We start from the raw sequence: 18248 nt of genomic DNA, 5'->3' as shown, positions 1-18248 counted from the left end.
GTGATTGCCATGTAGAGTCTGTAATTGTCCTGACAAGTCTGTATTTGCCATGTAGAGTATGTGATTGTCCTACAGACTCTGTGATTGACCTGTAGTTTCTATGATTGCCCTGTAGAGTCTGTGATTGTCATGTAGAGTATGTGATTATCCTGTAAAGTCTGCGATTGACCTGTAGAGTATGTGATTGTCCGGTAGAGTATGTGATTGTCATGTAGAGTCTTTGATTGTCATGTAGAGTCTTTGGTTGTCATGTGAGTATGTGATTGTCATGTAGAGATGTAGAGTCTTTGATTTTCATGTAGAGTCTGTGATTGTTTTGTAGAGTTTGCGATTGTCCTGTAGAGTCTGTGATTGTTTTGTAGAGTATGTGATTGTCATCTAGAGACTGTGATTGTCATGTAGAGTCTTTGATTGTCATCTAGAGACTGTGATTGTCATGTAGAGTCTTTGATTGTTTTGTAGAGTCTGCGATTGTCATGTAGAGTCTGTGATTGTTTTGTAGAGTTTGCGATTGTCCTGTAGAGACTGTGATTGTCATGTAGAGTCTTTGATTGTCATGTAGAGTTTGCGATTGTCCTGTAGAGTTTGTGATTGTTTTGTAGAGTTTGCGATTGTCCTGTAGAGTCTGTGATTGTTTTGTAGAGTATGTGATTGTCATCTAGAGACTGTGATTGTCATGTAGAGTCTTTGATTGTCATGTAGAGTCTGTGATTGTCATATAGAGTATGTGATTGTTTTGTAGAGTTTGCGATTGTCCTGTAGAGTCTGTGATTGTCCTGTAGAGTCTGTGATTGTCTGTAAAGTCTGTGACTGATCTGTAGAGTTTGTGATTGCCATGTAGTGTCTGTGATTGTCATGTAGAGTATGTGATTGTCCTGTAGAATCTGTGATTGTTTTGTAGAGTGTTTGATTGTCATGTAGAGCCTGTGATTGTCCTGTAGAGTCTGCGATTGTTTTGTAGAGTTTGCGATTGTCATGTAGAGTCTGTGATTGTCATGTAGTGTCTGTGATTGTTTTGTAGAGTTTGTGATTGTCCTGTAGTGTCTGTGTTTGTCATGTAGAGTATGTGATTGTCATGTAGTGTCTGTGATTGTCATGTAGAGTTTGTGATTGTCATGTAGAGTCTGCGATTGTTTTGCAGAGTTTGCGATTGTCCTGTAGAGTTTGTGATTGTTATGTAGTGTCTGTGATTGTCATGTAGAGTATGTGATTGTCATGTAGAGTCTGTGATTGTTTTGTAGAGTTTGCGATTGTCCTGTAGAGTCTGTGATTGTCATGTAGAGTCTGTGATTGTTTTGTAGAGTGTGCGATTGTCATGTAGAGCCTGTGATTGTCCTGTAGAGTCTGCGATTGTTTTGTAGAGTTTGCGATTGTCCTGTAGAGTCTGTGATTGTCCTGTAGAGTCTGTGATTGTCATGTAGAGTCTGTGATTGTTTTGTAGAGTTTGCGATTGTCCTGTAGAGTCTGTGATTGTCCTGTAAAGTCTGTGACTGATCTGTAGAGTTTGTGATTGTCCTGTAGTGTCTGTGATTGCCCTGTGTTGTCTGTGATTGTTTTGTAGAGTGTGTGATTGTCATGTAGAGCCTGTGATTGTCCTGTAGAGTCTGTGATTGTCCTGTAGAGTCTGTGGTTGTCATGTAGAGTCTGTGATTGTCTTGTAGAGTTTGCGATTATCATGTAGGAGTCTGTGATTGTCATGTAGAGCCTGTGATTGTTTTGTAGAGTTTGCGATTGTCATGTAGGAGTCTGTGATTGTCATGTAGAGCCTGTGATTGTCATGTAGAGTCTGTGATTATTTTGTAGAGTTTGCGATTGTCCTGTAGAGTCTGTGATTGTCCTGTAGAGTCTGATAGTCCAGCTAGTCGTACATTCTATTTGGCAGTCTTCAGAACTTTCTTAGGTTTTTAAATACAAAATATATAAATGAATTTGATTGTTTCATTTTAACTAGCTGGTGTTCAGGAAAAATTTACACCGAAAGTAGTATTTTTCAATTAAAGGTATGAAATATATTGAAACATGTTTGAAGATATGCATGCATGCCCTTTCAATAAGTAGAAATTTGCATATATTGTTAACCCTTATGATGCATCATATTTCATGCCAAATTCGTTCTTTTAGATTTCTAAGTTAAAGCATGCACGTATTTAGATAAATTATTTTATTTTAACAGTAGTTTTGGATACCTTCTTCAGTAGATTCCCTATCAATGGTGAGATTCTCTTAAAATCACTTCCGACTTGCACAAATCCACATTCTTGCAGGTAATAAGGAAATATAAACAAAACAAACAATGTTTTCATTCAATTGATATGGATGTTTAATAATCAAGTATTTACTATTTAGGGGTGTTAAGCCTTATAATGCTTTAACCGGAAAGTTGCTATACCGTATTCGAGAATTTATCCTAGTCCCCAGTTTCCGTGACGTAGTACGCACTTCAGTTTCAAGATGGCGGAGGCAGCTGTCGAAAATCCAGATCAAACTGCAAACAATCGATTTTATTGTCACCAATGCTCAATAGAAATAGAACCAAAGCTTCCAGTAATATTTTAACACAACCTATTTACGTACAATATGTTCGAGTTTTTAATAATTCTGAATTAAGTTAATGAAAGATAGCATTAAATATTTCATCATAGTTCTATGAATCAACACTGCCCTGTCAATTCCAGTTCAGAATCTGACAATCTCCTGGGTATATTTGAGGAGTAAAACTTGTAAATGATTAACTAAATAAAACAGAAAAACCTTATCTATATTGCTGTTTATACCCCAGGGTCTATTCCAAGATACAGGAATGTCAATATATGTTAGTCTTGCTTTTAGGTAGTCAAAATATATTGACGTGCCAAAGCTTGATTCTGAGATATTTTCGTTCTGGGGCAGAATCTCGCTTTAACGTCAAAACCAAAAGGAGACCTTTCTGTGGTGAAACGTGGATTTCGATGTAAATGTGAAAATGCAGACAATTTAAACTAAGAATTTATTCAACAATACAATTTTAAGGAATTAACAGCACAAAAAGTGCCAGACTATCAACTTAGAATAAAGTAAACCACGTTAGTTTCATTTCACCGTCTCATTTGTGTAACAACGCCGCCATATTGTGATGTTGCTACAGTAATGTAACATGTACGCTAAAAATCGATATTGTTCGGTACCGTGCGTGAATGTTGTCATTTTTTTTTGCGTGGCTAAAAAAATATGTAAAACTATTAAAAAGTGGAAATTTTTCTTAAATGATGTTATTATTAATTATATTTATTGCTACAATAAAATAAATCGCCAGGAAATTATCTTTAAATATTTTTGTAATTCATGATAGAAATCTTAAAAATGATGCGGGGGAACTTTTAATTTAGTCCTCTTTTTTATAAATATGTTTATTAAAGGTTAAGGATAAGCAAAATACTGTATTTCATTAAAATGTATATAATCATCACTCTGTAGTATTATCTATGTTAGTATAATTATGTTAGTCACAACTTGCTGTGTATTAAAAACAACAAATCCTTGCCTATAGGAAAGTTTTGTTTTTCAAACGTGCATTACGCTATGAAAGAATTCAAATGGTAAATTCTTGCGTTAATTTTTCATTCCTCAACTGTTTTCAGAAAAATAAAACTCTTTACTCCGAGCACCCATTTTTCGTTTGTCTGTATCTGAAAGAACCTGTGTACATGTACCATTTATCCGTGTAATAAAAGACTGTTATCATAGCATGCCGTAATGGCCTGGATATTTCGTGTTGTTTAAGCGATGTTCCAGAAAAGTTTTGCAGAAAAGTTTTGTCCCGGTATAGAAAATATATTCAACCTAATATTTATTTTTAAAATGTGTCAACTACATGCATTCCACAACGCCGACACCGGTACGCTGGCCAATATACACTTCGGAAATGTTGACACTATTAATAATTGATGCGCAGTCCTGTTTCTTCCTTACTTAATTTCTTTGTGTCAACTATAAATTTATAAGATTAAGTTTTAAATAAATAAATTAGATTTTTTTAATTCGAGCCGTGATTCCTTTCCGGAATCAGTTAAACAATTTTCCATGCTGACACGGTTCAAATTGAGAAGAAGTTATTTTTAGATTGTCTTAGTAACATGTATTTATTTTTCAATTTATAATTATAAATATACTTGATGATTTATTTCAAAGACGATATTTTTATGCTTAAATTTCTTTCTATAATACATTTATGAAAGTTGTTTAAACGGTGTTAAGAATTTAAATGTGTTACGGTCCCGAGTTTCCTCAGTACATTTTCCCGGCTTACCAATACGCTTTGAATTTACGCAAGATATGCCAACTTTTTAAGTTTTGAGTTGTGGCATTTAATTATTAGGAACTTTATTTCTGGTTTTCTTTCTAAATTTACTGGAAGGTTAAAATCTTAATTTTCGTTCTTTATCAAAAACTCAAAAAAAAAAAATATATATATAAAAAAGAACTGAGGAGGCGCCGTGATTTATTACCGATTTTATAAGTTCGTTTTCCAAAGCAACACCTTTTATATTTGGGCAGTAACAATCTGTATCATAGTATGTTTAAAATGAGTAATAGTGTTGAATAACCCTTAAATCTTATAAGATTGGACAAGAATCAAAGAAATCACAGAGGCTTGGGGTGTGGAGCTCAAAACGCCTTTAAAATCCAAATGAAATGTATATGGAGCCACGTTTGAATTTGTCGAAGGATTTTGTAAATGGAGTAAAACGGCGATAATCTCGATTTTTATTTTGCCAGTTGCGTTGTTTATATTACCGTTGAAGTTTAAAATTGACCATCATCTTGAAGATTTATATCTTTTGTGTCGATGGACCAAAGGATTTTGTGAAAATATTGGAAACAGAATAAAATACATGGTGTTTTTGACGGCAGGTGTGCGGATTTTTTCCGGCGAACATTTTTATCTTGTGTAATATTATAGACGTTGAAATATATTTTTTTTTTCAAAACGGCTTATATTTAGTTTTTTATATATATATGATCAGTACATGTGCTGGTATTGACAAATATACATTTTATTTGGATTTTAAAGCTCCACACCCAAAGTGTCTGTGAAAGAAATTAGCGGCGCAGCGTTTTGTTTATGTAACATTGTAAAATAACCGCGTTGATTCTTCAAATCTCACCTCGCCATGCATGTATTTTATAAAAGAAAATAATTTCTTAGCATAAAAGTCAATTGTATGGGATAAATATTTACTGTATACCAACATTATGAAAGTCTTTTGCAAAACAAAACAAAAAACAATAACAACAGCAAAATAAGGCGGGGCACCTGTTTCATGAAATAAATTTCCGAGTATTTTTTCTCTGCTACCCCGGTCATTTTAAAACAATTTTCATACCTTCGTTTGTGTGTGTCTTTTTCTTTCTAAAAAACATCTTCAGAAAGCTTTTTGGAGAAAACTATCCAGAATTATGGGCCTGCGTGGATAAGATATAAAAAAAGAAATTTACCTGGAATTTTGTTTTCGCACATACATGTATAATGTCGAGGCACCGCGTTTGACGCATATTCGTTTTGTTATTGATAAAAATTATTTTGAACATTGAAAGTATCGTTTAATAGTTAATCAACCTGATTATAAATAACAGACTGTTAAATTCCTTAGAATGATGTTTTCTCGTAGTCGCAAATTAAAGGCGCAAGGAATCCGTACGTTGCTGTTTAAACATATAAACCTCATATGTTTCTGCTCTTATCATATCCCTATTTCCATCATAATCGTGGAAAAAAATTCTATAGATACCAATAGGTCCCATGTCTTATATTTACTTGGAAAGCTGACCAAAATATTTTTTTTATAAACAAGAAACGGTTTAGTGAGGAGTCCATTTACAGAGTAGCTTTTCTATAAAAGATAATAATGATTTTGATATTTCTAAGAACGCTCTGACAATAACGAATAAGTTGTGCATCTGCTCCAATAAAATAATATTTTCATCCTATCATAATTATTAATTTTTGCATAAATAAATGTCTTAAATATAACATTAAACTTGATATTTTACCAAGAGTGTTTCGTCGTTTCTCAGTAACGCAGTACCGCATACACACCAGTGTAGTTATCAACAGTGTATTTGTCACGTGACATTAGCGGCGATGTCTTTATTTTGATGGTGCGTGTGTTTACTTTTCTATCAAAATCTTTATGTTAGGAAGATTTTCACAAATAAAACATGAAATTGATGTAGAAATGAATAATCTTTAAAGGTATCGTAACAAATTTATTCAAATATGAATTCTAATACGATTTTACACGGTCCAAAGCTTGCGCTCAAAATCCCGGCGCAAATTTCACCACAGAAAAGGTACTTTTTATGTTGTACGTAGAGGCGAGATATTGCCCAGACACGAAAATAGCACAATATCTCGTCGCGCAGTACAATTAGTTGGACTAGCTTTTAGGCTACCGTCTTTATTAAATTAGGTGATAATTTTCTATAACGTGGAAAGCAGTTATGATGTTATAGCGAGCTGGCCCCAAGGGTCTGTTTGTAAAGCGAGCTTTACGCTAACGCATGTTCCTGCTACAAAGTGATGGTTTTGAAAACTTTCATTGAAAGTACTGAACTGACACATTGAAACTTTTCGAATTACAAGATAATGATAAAGACCGCGGAATTCTGATTGAAAACGATTGCGTAGAGTGGTATCCTGCGCACTTTTATAGGAACCATAATGGGACAGGGAACCAGAATACACGGAAGCAGTGTATAAAATACCGATTGACAGATTTACAACGGAAAATGTAAAATAAAAATGATCGATTATTTTATACTATTCACAGTAAAAGTAAATCGAGCTCGCTTTGAGGCTTTGCCTTTTCCATATTAACAAACATAAAATGTTCAATATATGAATCAGATATTTCCCGGACCTAGGTAATAAGTAAATAAACTAAGTTAATTAGTACCGTTCAATGTATATGAATGAAAATAAATTGAATGGGGTATTTCACTGTACTGTACCTTGTTTGCATAGATATATATTTTTTGTTTATTTCAATGTTATTTGAATTTACCTAACATTGTAATTTGTATTTAGATAAATTTTTTTAGCATTGTATTAAGAGTTACACTTTTAAAAAATTATCTGACATCAGTTGACTTATTATTTATATTTATATTGTTTACGACAAATAAGGGTTCAGAATGATAGTGTTTACCACAGACATAAAGCACACCAGTTGCTTGCCCTGTTATATTTTTTGCTGAGTTAATTCACAAACCATTGCCTGATTCAGAAATTCTAATGTTTTGACCTGTATATTAGATGGTATATTTCCAGTTGTTAATAGTTCTGTTAATATTTTAAAATATACTTGTCCAATACGGCTTAATTATTTAATATGTTGAAAATATTTTTGCAGGATTTTACGTGTCCAGAATGTGACAATGGTTTTATAGAAGAAATATCAGAGTAAGTTATAAATAATGACTTGATTTTCAAAATACACATATTTGTATCTGTAATGGAATTTGTTTATCCTTATATTAGTGTTTAATCAAGATTATTTTTTAAAAGAAAGTTGTTATAGATATAAAGCTTCTTTATTACAGTTAATATTAATTATTATTTTTAGATTTTTTTTTTAGTTTTTAAAGAAAATCTTTCAAATACATGTTAGTAAAAGCCTAATTAAGCTTCCAAAATGCTATAATTTTCATTTCTCAAAAGTTTTGTTTTTTCAATACAGTTCATGTTCTGTTACAGTTTCTGAAACAGTCATATTTAGTTGAACCATTGTTTATTTTTATTTTGATATAGAATTTTGCTGTGATGACAAAATAACAATTTGTTCACATTTTGCTACTTTTTACCTGAACATCGTTTGCTCTGTTGCTTTTTTGGTATTTTAGTGATTTACATTGTAGTGTTTTGTATGGAAGTCAGAATTTACAATTTGCTACTTTTATGACAATTTCACATTCAGCGCTAGTTCAAGTGAAAAACTTACATGCTCAAAAACGGTCATTTAAACGTTATAAAAACCATCTTTTGCTTTTTATGAATTTATTTGTTTCTGAGGTATGAATGTAATTTTAATAATCATCAAGACCTTTATTATGACAAATGAAAGCAGTTTGGTAAAGTAGCATTGTTATATATCTAAAGGTTATGTGTAACGAGTATATACATATATACATACAGATGGTCGTTTTATGAGAATTAAACTGATAAATGAAAATGAAATTCTTTTTTTTTTGTCTTGGGTTAAAATTAAGTTGTCTTAATTGGTTTGAATTAGACATTGAGGTTATTTTAGTGAACCTGTATTTGTAAATTTACCAAATTTGATGATCATGTTGTAGGGGTGCAAACACAGCATCTGGTACAAGTAGTAGTACACCACAGCAACAGCCTGTTCCTGATCCTGCAGCAAGATTTGCAGAGGTACATTTGTATTTGGATATTTAATTATTGTTGTTTTATAGATCATTTAATTTTTGATTGTTAACTTTATGACCAAATTCTTGCCACATTTCCTTTTTGAAATATTTTTCTTGTTCTGAATTTCATACAAAAACTTGAATAAATAAACCTGCATATCAAAAAGAATATACATACAAATAAAACCATTAGATAGGTTTTACTGTTCTTATCACAAAATATCAAATTGTTAGTGATAACATAAGAAAGATATTGTGTTAGGGTAATTTATGATAATTTTGTGATAGATACATGTTAGGATCTGCTGTTTCTACTTTTATTCAACAGTAACTACCACTGGAAGTCTCAGAAGTGTACTTGTAAATGCTTGTTTTGGCCAAGCAAAGAATTCATGTTAAAGTTTCATGATTTCAGCTATGGGGTCGAGCATTTTTAGAAAGTTTTAGCAATCATACAGCAGAGCGTGATGAAGGTGTAGCCTGGGCTCGCGACCGTGACTCTGATGATGATGAACAAGAAGGCTCCTCCCGGCGGCAACACAGAGCTTTCCAACCATCACGTGTCTCATTTAGAAGAGCACGACCAATAAGAAACCAATATTTACAAGGGTCAGTGCCCAATGTCTACTAATTTTCTACTATCTTTTTTTGCTTTAAAACAGTATTAATTGAAAATTCTCATGTAGCAGCATCTCAATGTAGAAGATATTTATGTAGTTGAAGTTGATGTAAAATGTTAATGTATAAATAATAACTGATTTATAATTGGAAAATAAAAATGTTATATATTTTATTATTTCAGGTTATTTCAGTACTTTACAGATAGATTAGACAATGAATTAGGTGCCGGGGGTGGGGGTTCTGGGGGTTTCACCATGCAAGGAATTCCAGTGTAAGTTTATACAGCAGTTTTATGTTATTTGATTTTACAATTAGTTTATATATAGCATGCATTTTTATGCATTATTTTCTGTGGCTGCCATTCTTAATATATTATCAACTTCAATATTATATGATCTTTATTTTGATGATCTTTTTTGTACTCAAACACCATCTTTTCATCTGTTTGGAAAGTGTAACAATTTGACAAGGTAAATATTTTAAATTTGAATGTTAAAAGACAAGTTTACTTAAAGTATCGTGACATGAAAGATACAAAAAAAACCTCAGGTAACTTGCCATTAAATTTCCTCTTGTATAAAAACTGAAACATATATCAGAATTAAGAAAGCTAACCAAGAATTATATTTCCTTTCTGTAAATTGATATATAGGTGATTCATGGACAGTTTCAGTTGACCTTACCTTCCCTGATTGTAATTGGATTATGTTATTTTATCTGTTGATGATATAAGGGTATTTATGGCATTAGTCATCTCCAGCTGCAAAATGGCTGCCGGGGGAGGTAATAATGGCTATATGAAAAGCATCTATAGGAATAGCCTCAAGTTGTTCGTCCATCTGTATTATTGTCATGTCTGCTCTGTCAATTATAAACTGCTGTAAAAGTTCTAAAATAAAATGACCATTATGATCATCATTATTTAGAAGTTGTATAAAGAGTAACAATCAAAGGTCACGGGCAAATAAGAAAAAAAAAGTTCATATTTGTTTGTTCTGACAGTTATTTTAAATTGCTGAAATGTTTTTAAATTAATTTTGGTACAAAAGATCATCATGCTGACATGGTGTTCAGAGCCCAACAACTAGACTTTACCCCTAAATTTAAGGTTACAAAGTCCAAATATTAAAAAGTCTGCATTTTGTTTTCACTCACACATTCCTGGTCTATAACGTTTTTGGAACGATTTTTGGGCCAGAAAGTCACCACCCTGACACAATGTGGTCATGATGTGCATAGCACAACAGCCAGGTTTTTCCACCAAAGGTCATGGTCTATCAATGGTTGAAAAAGTTTTTGTAATTAATGCCAAGGGATAAGCATTAGTTGTTTTCAAATTGTCTTACTGTAATAAGTGTATTTACATTTATGAAACCTCAACCATAGCACATAAACTTATCTTTGTATTATCAGTATGCCCCAGTTTAACCATGTTAACAGTTTTGTGTAGTTTATTTGTTTGTTAAAATAATTAATAAATGAATTGAAAATAAATAGAGCCTGTCTTGTAGAGTGGTTAGGTAATTTAACTACTTGTTTGTTTCCTTAGAAATTCTGGATTCTTTCATTTGAGGAAACTATTGAGCTATATTTTTATTTTAATTATTGTTTAGATAAGTCATCGTTACACAATAATTAGTTGAATATATATATATTTTTACAAGGAACATACTACCTGGTATAGTACCTCTACATAGTAACCCTGAAGATTATGCCTGGGGAACTGGTGGACTTGATGCTATAATTACTCAAGTAAGTTTCTCTCTTCTTATTGTTGTTTTTTGTTGCTTAATATTATAGACAACTTGGCATTTTCACTTGACATTCTAAAAGTAAGATTCTTACAATATCATAATTTTTTCATTTTTTTGCTTGACTAGACAAAGAACTTACTATTCAATACACCTGGATGCTGTGACATATTTTTATGCTGTCTTTAATGCATTAAGGATTAGTTACATATATAACAAGGTGCATAACTTTAGGCAACTATATTACAAGAATTATCTCCCTTTGAATTTCAGTTTTTGCATATAAATTATTTTTATGCCCCCCACTTAGCAGGTTTGCCCTTGTCTGTCCATCATGATGCCGTTCTGTTCATGCATATAATGACTAAACAGTGGAATGTGGGGACATCAATGTCCTATGGACACATTCTTAGTAAATGTTACTGTATTATAATTTATAACATAATGGGACTCACTTCAATCTAAATAGTTGCTCATTTTAAGACATAAGTTCATTAGTAGGATAACAACTGTGTTTTTGTGCTGAAATTTTAAGAGCATGTTTATGTCATTTTATATGAAGATTTGAGTAAGTTTGTTCCTTTTTTTCAGCTTTTAAATCAATTAGAGGGATCTGGTGCCCCGCCAGCGCAAAAAGAAAAGATTGACAGTTTACCTGTAGTATCTATAACACAGACACAAGTTGGTGAGTAGAAGTTATTATGGTATGTTATTCATCTACAAGGTGCTCATTGTTACAGCAATAAAGTCATCTTGTAGCATTAACCTATAATCCTACCAAATAATAGTGTTAATTTCACAAGAGAGATATGTTTATTATATTGTCACATTATGTTTATTATATTGTCACATTATGTTTATTATATTGTCACATTATGCTTATTATATTGTCACATTATGTTTATTATATTGTCACTTTATGTTTATTATATTGTCACATTATGTTTATTATATTGTCACATTATGTTTATTATATTGTCACATTATGTTTATTATTTTGTCACATTATGTTTATTATTTTGTCACTTTATGTTTATTATATTATAACTACATTCATGCTATATATTTCAGATAATGTACTACAATGTTCTGTATGTATGGATGATTTTAGTATAAATGAAGAAGTTAACAAACTCCCCTGTGATCACCACTACCACAAAGACTGCATTGTCACATGGTTAAAAATGGTAAATATCTAAAATATATCATATAAACTTTACCCTATGAACTTACTTGATAATGGATTTTTCCGGCTTTGAAATTTGGCTCCGTTTCTCAAATACCTCTAATATTTAATTGAAAATATTTCTAATCTGGTAAGTTATTTAAGATATGAAAATACAATTCATTTCTTTCTATACCAAAAATATATCAGGTGTAATAGTGAAATTATCCCTGTATCTCTACTAGTTTCTTTAATAAATTGTTGAGTAAAAGTTTGCCAGTATAAATCTGTACTTTCTATATAACCTGGAATTTAACTCAAAGTAATCAATATTTTTGTTGCCATACCTGGACGGCAACATAAACAATTAAAAAGATTGATAATTTCTACCTGTACCTGCCTGTCCTTAGCCTATGAAAATGGAGAATTAATTAATTACCTCATGATAACAAAATGGTAGACAAAAGATCCCAAAAAGGCGGAGCCTAAGGGGCTCGTCATCTGCCATGTTTTTGTTGTGTTACATTTACATAGAATTAAAATACAATCTTCATGTAAGAACCTCAAAACCAGTGTGTAGGCCCCTTTGTGGTAAACAATATTTAGAGTATTTCTCTTAAAAGGAGGAACATAAGCTCTGTTATTCAGTCTATTTCACAAAAAATATTTTTTTGGAATTCTGGGCTGAACTGCAGAATTACTAGCATAGTTGGATGCTAATACTTGTTTTATGTAGCATTGAATGAATAAATCAAACTTTTTGTGTGTTGGAAAAGATTGTCTGCACTAACAGTATGTTTCAGAAAAGATTGAAATTATGCTTATTAATTGATGTTTTTATAATACAATAATGATGTTAAATAAGTTTGTTTGTACTTTCAGCATGGAACATGTCCTGTTTGTAGAAAAGATTTAAGTGGTGAGGACACTTCTCTCAAAGACAATATAACACCAATATTAGATGATGATGATGATTCACCCATCAATAATGATCCATCTAACGGAATGACATAAACTATTATATCTTTACTTCTATGTATAATTAAAACACACGCTGCAACTATTTGTTTTTATCCAGGATTTATTATTTAATGATATGGATATCTTTTATCTTATACCAGCTAAGTTTTTTCTAACATGACTTTGATGCTTGTATATATAAACTGGTGAGACAACTAACTCCTAACTGTCATCTATTTTGTATTGTTTTAAACCTTGTTGTTTGTTCATCAATTTTGGAATAGCACTAATACTGATGGATTTAGGAAAAGAAATTATAGAAAATTCAAGAATGTAGAGCAAAATTGAAAGTTCAGGAATGTAGTGCAAACGTAGGGTTTCTGTAACTTTACACTGTATAATTTAGTTGAACTAATGTTATATTCTTTCAGTATACATTTATTTCTGAGTAAAAATAGTTTATATAAAATATTTGTTTGTCAGTGGTAGAAATAATATGTACAAAGCAGCACTATCAAAATAAATGCCACCATTTGGAAATATTAATTTCATAATTCAGAGAGTATTTTACATTTGGTAATAATGTTGAAGAAACAGTTACTATAACATAAACCTTATATAGTAACACGACATGCACTTCTAGTATAAACAAGACATTATTAGCAGTACATATCGAAGAAAAACAGTGGAGCTATAGTCATAACCCACTCATTGGCATTGGTTAACCTTTTCAATAATGTCGATTCAATTTTCTCAGAAGGTATAAAAGCTATTCATTTCAAACTTGGTATACATGTCTATTGTCATAAAGGACACGATTTCAAAAGGGTAGATTAACTGCTAAAAAAAATCTGTAAAGTTAGCATCTTTTTCTATCTTGTTATTATTTAACCTATCCAACACATAAGTATGCTGTCCACAGACAGGTTTTGTTTTCTTTCAATTCTCAAATTCTTTATTAGACTACATGAACTAAGTCTGTTATTTTTATCTGTTTTTGTTCTCAATTCTGTTGAAGGATCTGACTGGCATTTTAACATAGGTTTAAATCGTTTAATATCCTGTATATAAAGAGATAGGTACAGTGTGTTATGTTAACATTGTGATTTATATTAATGACAAGTTTATTGATATTAAATGTTATAACATGACTGAGTGAGGACTGAATCATAATGTATACTGAATAGGTTTATACTGTAATGAAGAAATGATATATGGGTAACTCCGATATATTACAATGTTTATAATGTTTGGTGTACATGCATGAATCAAACAAACGGCTAAGATGATAGATAGAAATACCACAGAAACCTTGTTATAGTTACACACAGATTATTTCTATTCTACCACTGGTGATCAGCTAGCGTTAACCTGTATATTACATGAATTCGTTTTTTGATGCAAAATACAGTTATATTTAATTGTTACATACATTATATTTAGTCAGTACATGATGATTGTGTATTGACAATAAATTTAAAGGACAAATAATTCCTGTGGTTTTGTTAAGATTTATTTTAATCATTTTACCAAATATATATAAGAATTAAATTAATTCTGTGTGTTATTCTGGTGAATTATTTCGCTGTTATTAATTGGGTAAAGTTGTTTAATTTATGTGTGAATATAACATTACAGCAATCAGCTAAAGAAAATAAACCTATCGGGAAAAGCACAGTCCTGCAATATTCTTTATAATAAAAGAACTACATTTAAATGAGTATAAACCAGGTGATGCTTCGTTTAGCATGCTACTTTATCAGTGGTACATTGTACTACATATACTACATTCTTCACTTGTTTAATTAGCTGATGGAAAACAAATATTATGGTAAATTCTTACTTTTATTCTTCAGTCAAAATAGCTTTTCTCTGACAAATATGTTCATATGTTAGAAAATTTGACTGCATTTCTGCTATTTGTAATCAATGTCAATCAAACCATATCTTCATTTATATTTGATACACTAATTGTTAACTCTTTTTTTTTATTAGTCCCCTACCGGTTTACCGGAGGGGACTTTAGGTTTACCCTCCGTCCGTCTGTCCGTCTGTCTGTCTGTCCGTCTGTCAGTCCGTCCGTCCACAAAACTGGATCCCGCGATAACGCAAAAAGTACTGAAAATATTTTAATGAAACTTGATATATGGATAGATGGCAGTATGGAGATTATGCACGTCTTTTTCTTTTCTTCCTATGTTGAAAATTCTGGTTGCTATGGCAACAAATAGACTGAAAATATGGCAAATTTTACACATAACCTGGATCCCGTGATAACCCAAAAAGTACTGAAAATATTTTTATGAAACTTGATTTATGGATAGATGGCAGTATGGAGATTATGCACATCTTTTTCCTTTCTTCCTATGTTGAAAATTCTGGTTGCTATGGCAACAAATAGACTGAAAATATGGCAAATTTTACACATAACCTGGATCCAGTGATAACACAAAAAGTACTGAAAATATGTTTATGAAACTTGAAATATGGGTAGATGGCAGTATGGAAATTATGCACATCCTTTTCTTATCTTCCTATGTTGAAAATTCTGGTTGCTATGGCAACAAATAGACTGAATTTCAAGATTTCTGATTCTAGTTTTTAAGTTTTTTCACTATAAGTTCTTTATTTCTTAAGGTATTTTCTTCAAACTTTAAATATAAGTTGCTTATCATCAACCACATCATATGTGACAAGGTTTACAACTCTAGCACAAAATTTATCAGAATTGCCTCCCTTGAACTTAAAATTTTCATGAAAAAAAAAACATTGTTTTTTTAATAACTTCTTTTTTTGAATGTATCTACGTCAAACTTCATATAAATGTTTCTTCTTATCACTCAAAATTTGTGAGTGTTCAATACTCTAGCAAAACTATTTCCAGAATTATGCCCCTTTTGAACTTAGACTTTTTTTTTGTTGAGAAATTGGTAATTTTTACTCCAACTTCTTCAATCATGATAGGATTTTAAAAATGTTATATTTTGATAACAGGGATGTTTAAAAAATAACTTTAGAGTGTCCTTCAGTCTGTCTGTCTGTACATAAAAACTGTTTCCTGTGATAACTTTTAAATAACTTTTTTAACAAATTTACTTAAAATAGGAACATAAGTGAATGGCCAATGGCCCTTCAGAACGTTGCTTGGGCTCTTACCGGTAGGGGACTTATGGATTGCTTGCAATACTATGATAATTGCTTGTTTAAAAGAAATCATTTGCTATCACCTTACTGATAAAATTGGAAGGGGGATTTTTTAATGGTGTGTTTAGTCTTTCTGGATCCATATCTTGTTCAAATATCTCGAAACATGACAGGAAATATTATATGGATCAACATCCACCCAGAGATTTTTATGTTATGGCTATTTGTTATTTTATATTATAATAAGAAAATGATGCTATAAGGAAATGATGCTCATCAAATCAAATTCTGTTTAAATCCGATTTTGTATATTTAAGTTATGGCCCTTTGTAAGATTGAAATATGTTTAAGGAAAATTTAAGCTTATCTCAATACTGATGTTCTACATTGTAATATATCTAAGCATGAATGTGTATTTCAAGGAAGATATGATGTTGTTTTATCTGAATAGGAATATCTATTTGCTTCACACTGCTTAATTGGTTGGGCTTAGTATCATACATTGTAATAATAAAAGGTACCAAATTATTTTGTACACATATTTTAAGGTACATAATTTTAAAAGTAAGAAGTTTCCACCCAGTGTGCTGTGATGTTCAGTGAGGGATATAGTTTACAAATTTGCTTGTTTTTATTTAAAAGATACCTCACTTCTACAAGTATATTTCATGACTAAAGAACAAAAGACTGATTCAAGTTGCAAAACACTAAAATGCTTGTGCATAATAGAGCTGTTGATGAAAGTTGAAATCTTGCCATACTAAATTTGTAATATAAATTTTTTTCTTACTGTCAATTGTAAATGTGGGAGAATTTGATGTTAAGCTGTTAAGAATTATATAGCCACCAGTATAGAGACTGGTCTGACCGCACAGGTTGCCTTGACTGGTCTGACAGCACAGGCTGGCTTGACTGGTCTGACAGCACAGGCTGGCTTAACTGGTCTGACAGCACAGACTGGCTTAACTGGTCTGACAGCACAGGTTGGCTTAACTGGTCTGACAGCACAGGTTGCTTGACTGGTCTGACAGCACAGGCTGGCTTGACTGGTCCGCCAGCTCGGGTTGCCTGGACTGGTCTGACAGCATAGGCTGGCTTGACTGGTCCGCCAGCTCGGGTTGCCTGGACTGGTCTGACAGCACAGGTTGCCTTGACTGGTCCGCCAGCTCGGGTTGCCTGGACTGGTCTGACAGCACAAGCTGGCTTGACTGGTCTGACAGCACAGACTGGCTCTAATTTATACTGGTGTTATTCTACATTAATTAAGAGAAGTTTTAAAGACATTCTACAAAAAGCGGGTTAATACCACAGGGACTCGACATAGTGGAGGGATAGTGTAAAATGTAAATCTAGAAATAAATATATACTGCAGTCGAGTCCCTGTGATTATTATGTTATGACATTTTTCATCACAATGTTTTGCTTCAATAATTATTGTTATGATATTTATGTTGTTTTTCATGAATGACATGTATTGTAACAAAGGTTTCAGTCCCTGATTTCTGTTGATTGTTATTTTGGTATTACTTGAAGGGTAAAACATCTATGATAAAGAGTATAGGGTATAATTTATATTGTGTCTCTCTCGTGTGTAAGTATTTTGTCAATGTCATTGTAACTGGTGAACATTTTAGCATCTTTATGAAAACTTTTGTTCTGAAAACAATCACATTGTAGAAAAATGTTATACCACTGACAACCACACAACAAATGATAAGGAGACCTGCAAACATAAATCCGACATTCTTTAGTTACTGCATGAAAATTATACACTTGTTTTGTTCTTTTATCAATTGTTTGCTCTGATAATTTTTATAGTTTTTAGGACTTGTCTATTTTATGCCACAATTAATATGAAATTTATTTTATTGAAACTAATTATGTTGGTTTTTATAAAAAAAATATAAGAATAAGTAAAATTTGTTTTTAGAGAATCTTAAAATTTGACATAGGATGTACAATTAGAGTTTGACTTAATTTAATAAGAAGTCAAAAATTTTCCTTTTAATGAACTTAACTACAAAAAAAGTCTCAGAATAATATTCCTCAGTTGATACATGATTTATGTAATGTATTTTGTAATGGTTGTTTGACCTGATACTTGTATATGACATTGTAGTTTGCTAGATGCAGCAAACATTTTATTAACTCTTGTTTATAGTGAAGCTGTTTGTTTATCAAATTTATTATTTGTT

At 31.7% G+C, this 18248-nt stretch overlaps 1 protein-coding gene across 1 annotated transcript; it reads left to right on the top strand.

Moving 5' to 3' along the window:
- The first annotated feature begins 2416 nt into the window (after positions 1-2416).
- Positions 2417-14903, top strand: LOC132727695 (E3 ubiquitin-protein ligase RNF115-like). Its single transcript, XM_060713262.1, has 9 exons — positions 2417-2544; positions 7392-7441; positions 8335-8416; positions 8828-9021; positions 9215-9304; positions 10698-10785; positions 11376-11469; positions 11856-11971; positions 12832-14903. Exons 1-9 carry the CDS (start codon positions 2452-2454, stop codon positions 12961-12963), a joined length of 939 nt encoding a protein of 312 aa, XP_060569245.1. The 5' UTR covers positions 2417-2451; the 3' UTR covers positions 12964-14903.
- The last annotated feature ends 3345 nt before the right edge of the window (positions 14904-18248 follow it).

This window comes from Ruditapes philippinarum, unplaced genomic scaffold, assembly GCF_026571515.1.
Source record: "Ruditapes philippinarum isolate M1 unplaced genomic scaffold, ASM2657151v2 ctg5199_1_1_1_1, whole genome shotgun sequence".
NCBI classification, from domain to species: domain Eukaryota; kingdom Metazoa; phylum Mollusca; class Bivalvia; order Venerida; family Veneridae; genus Ruditapes; species Ruditapes philippinarum.
The sequence above is the reverse complement of the archived record's forward strand: the minus strand, read 5'-3'. Positions and strand labels throughout refer to the sequence as shown.

Coding starts and splice junctions, on each gene's coding strand:
- LOC132727695 (XM_060713262.1), top strand. CDS start 2,452: ATGGCGGAGGCAGCTGTCGAAAATCCAGATCAAACTGCAAACAATCGA. Junction 2,545..7,391: donor AAATAGAACCAAAGCTTCCA/GTAATATTTTAA, acceptor ATATTTTTGCAG/GATTTTACGTGTCCAGAATG. Junction 10,786..11,375: donor TTGATGCTATAATTACTCAA/GTAAGTTTCTCT, acceptor CCTTTTTTTCAG/CTTTTAAATCAATTAGAGGG.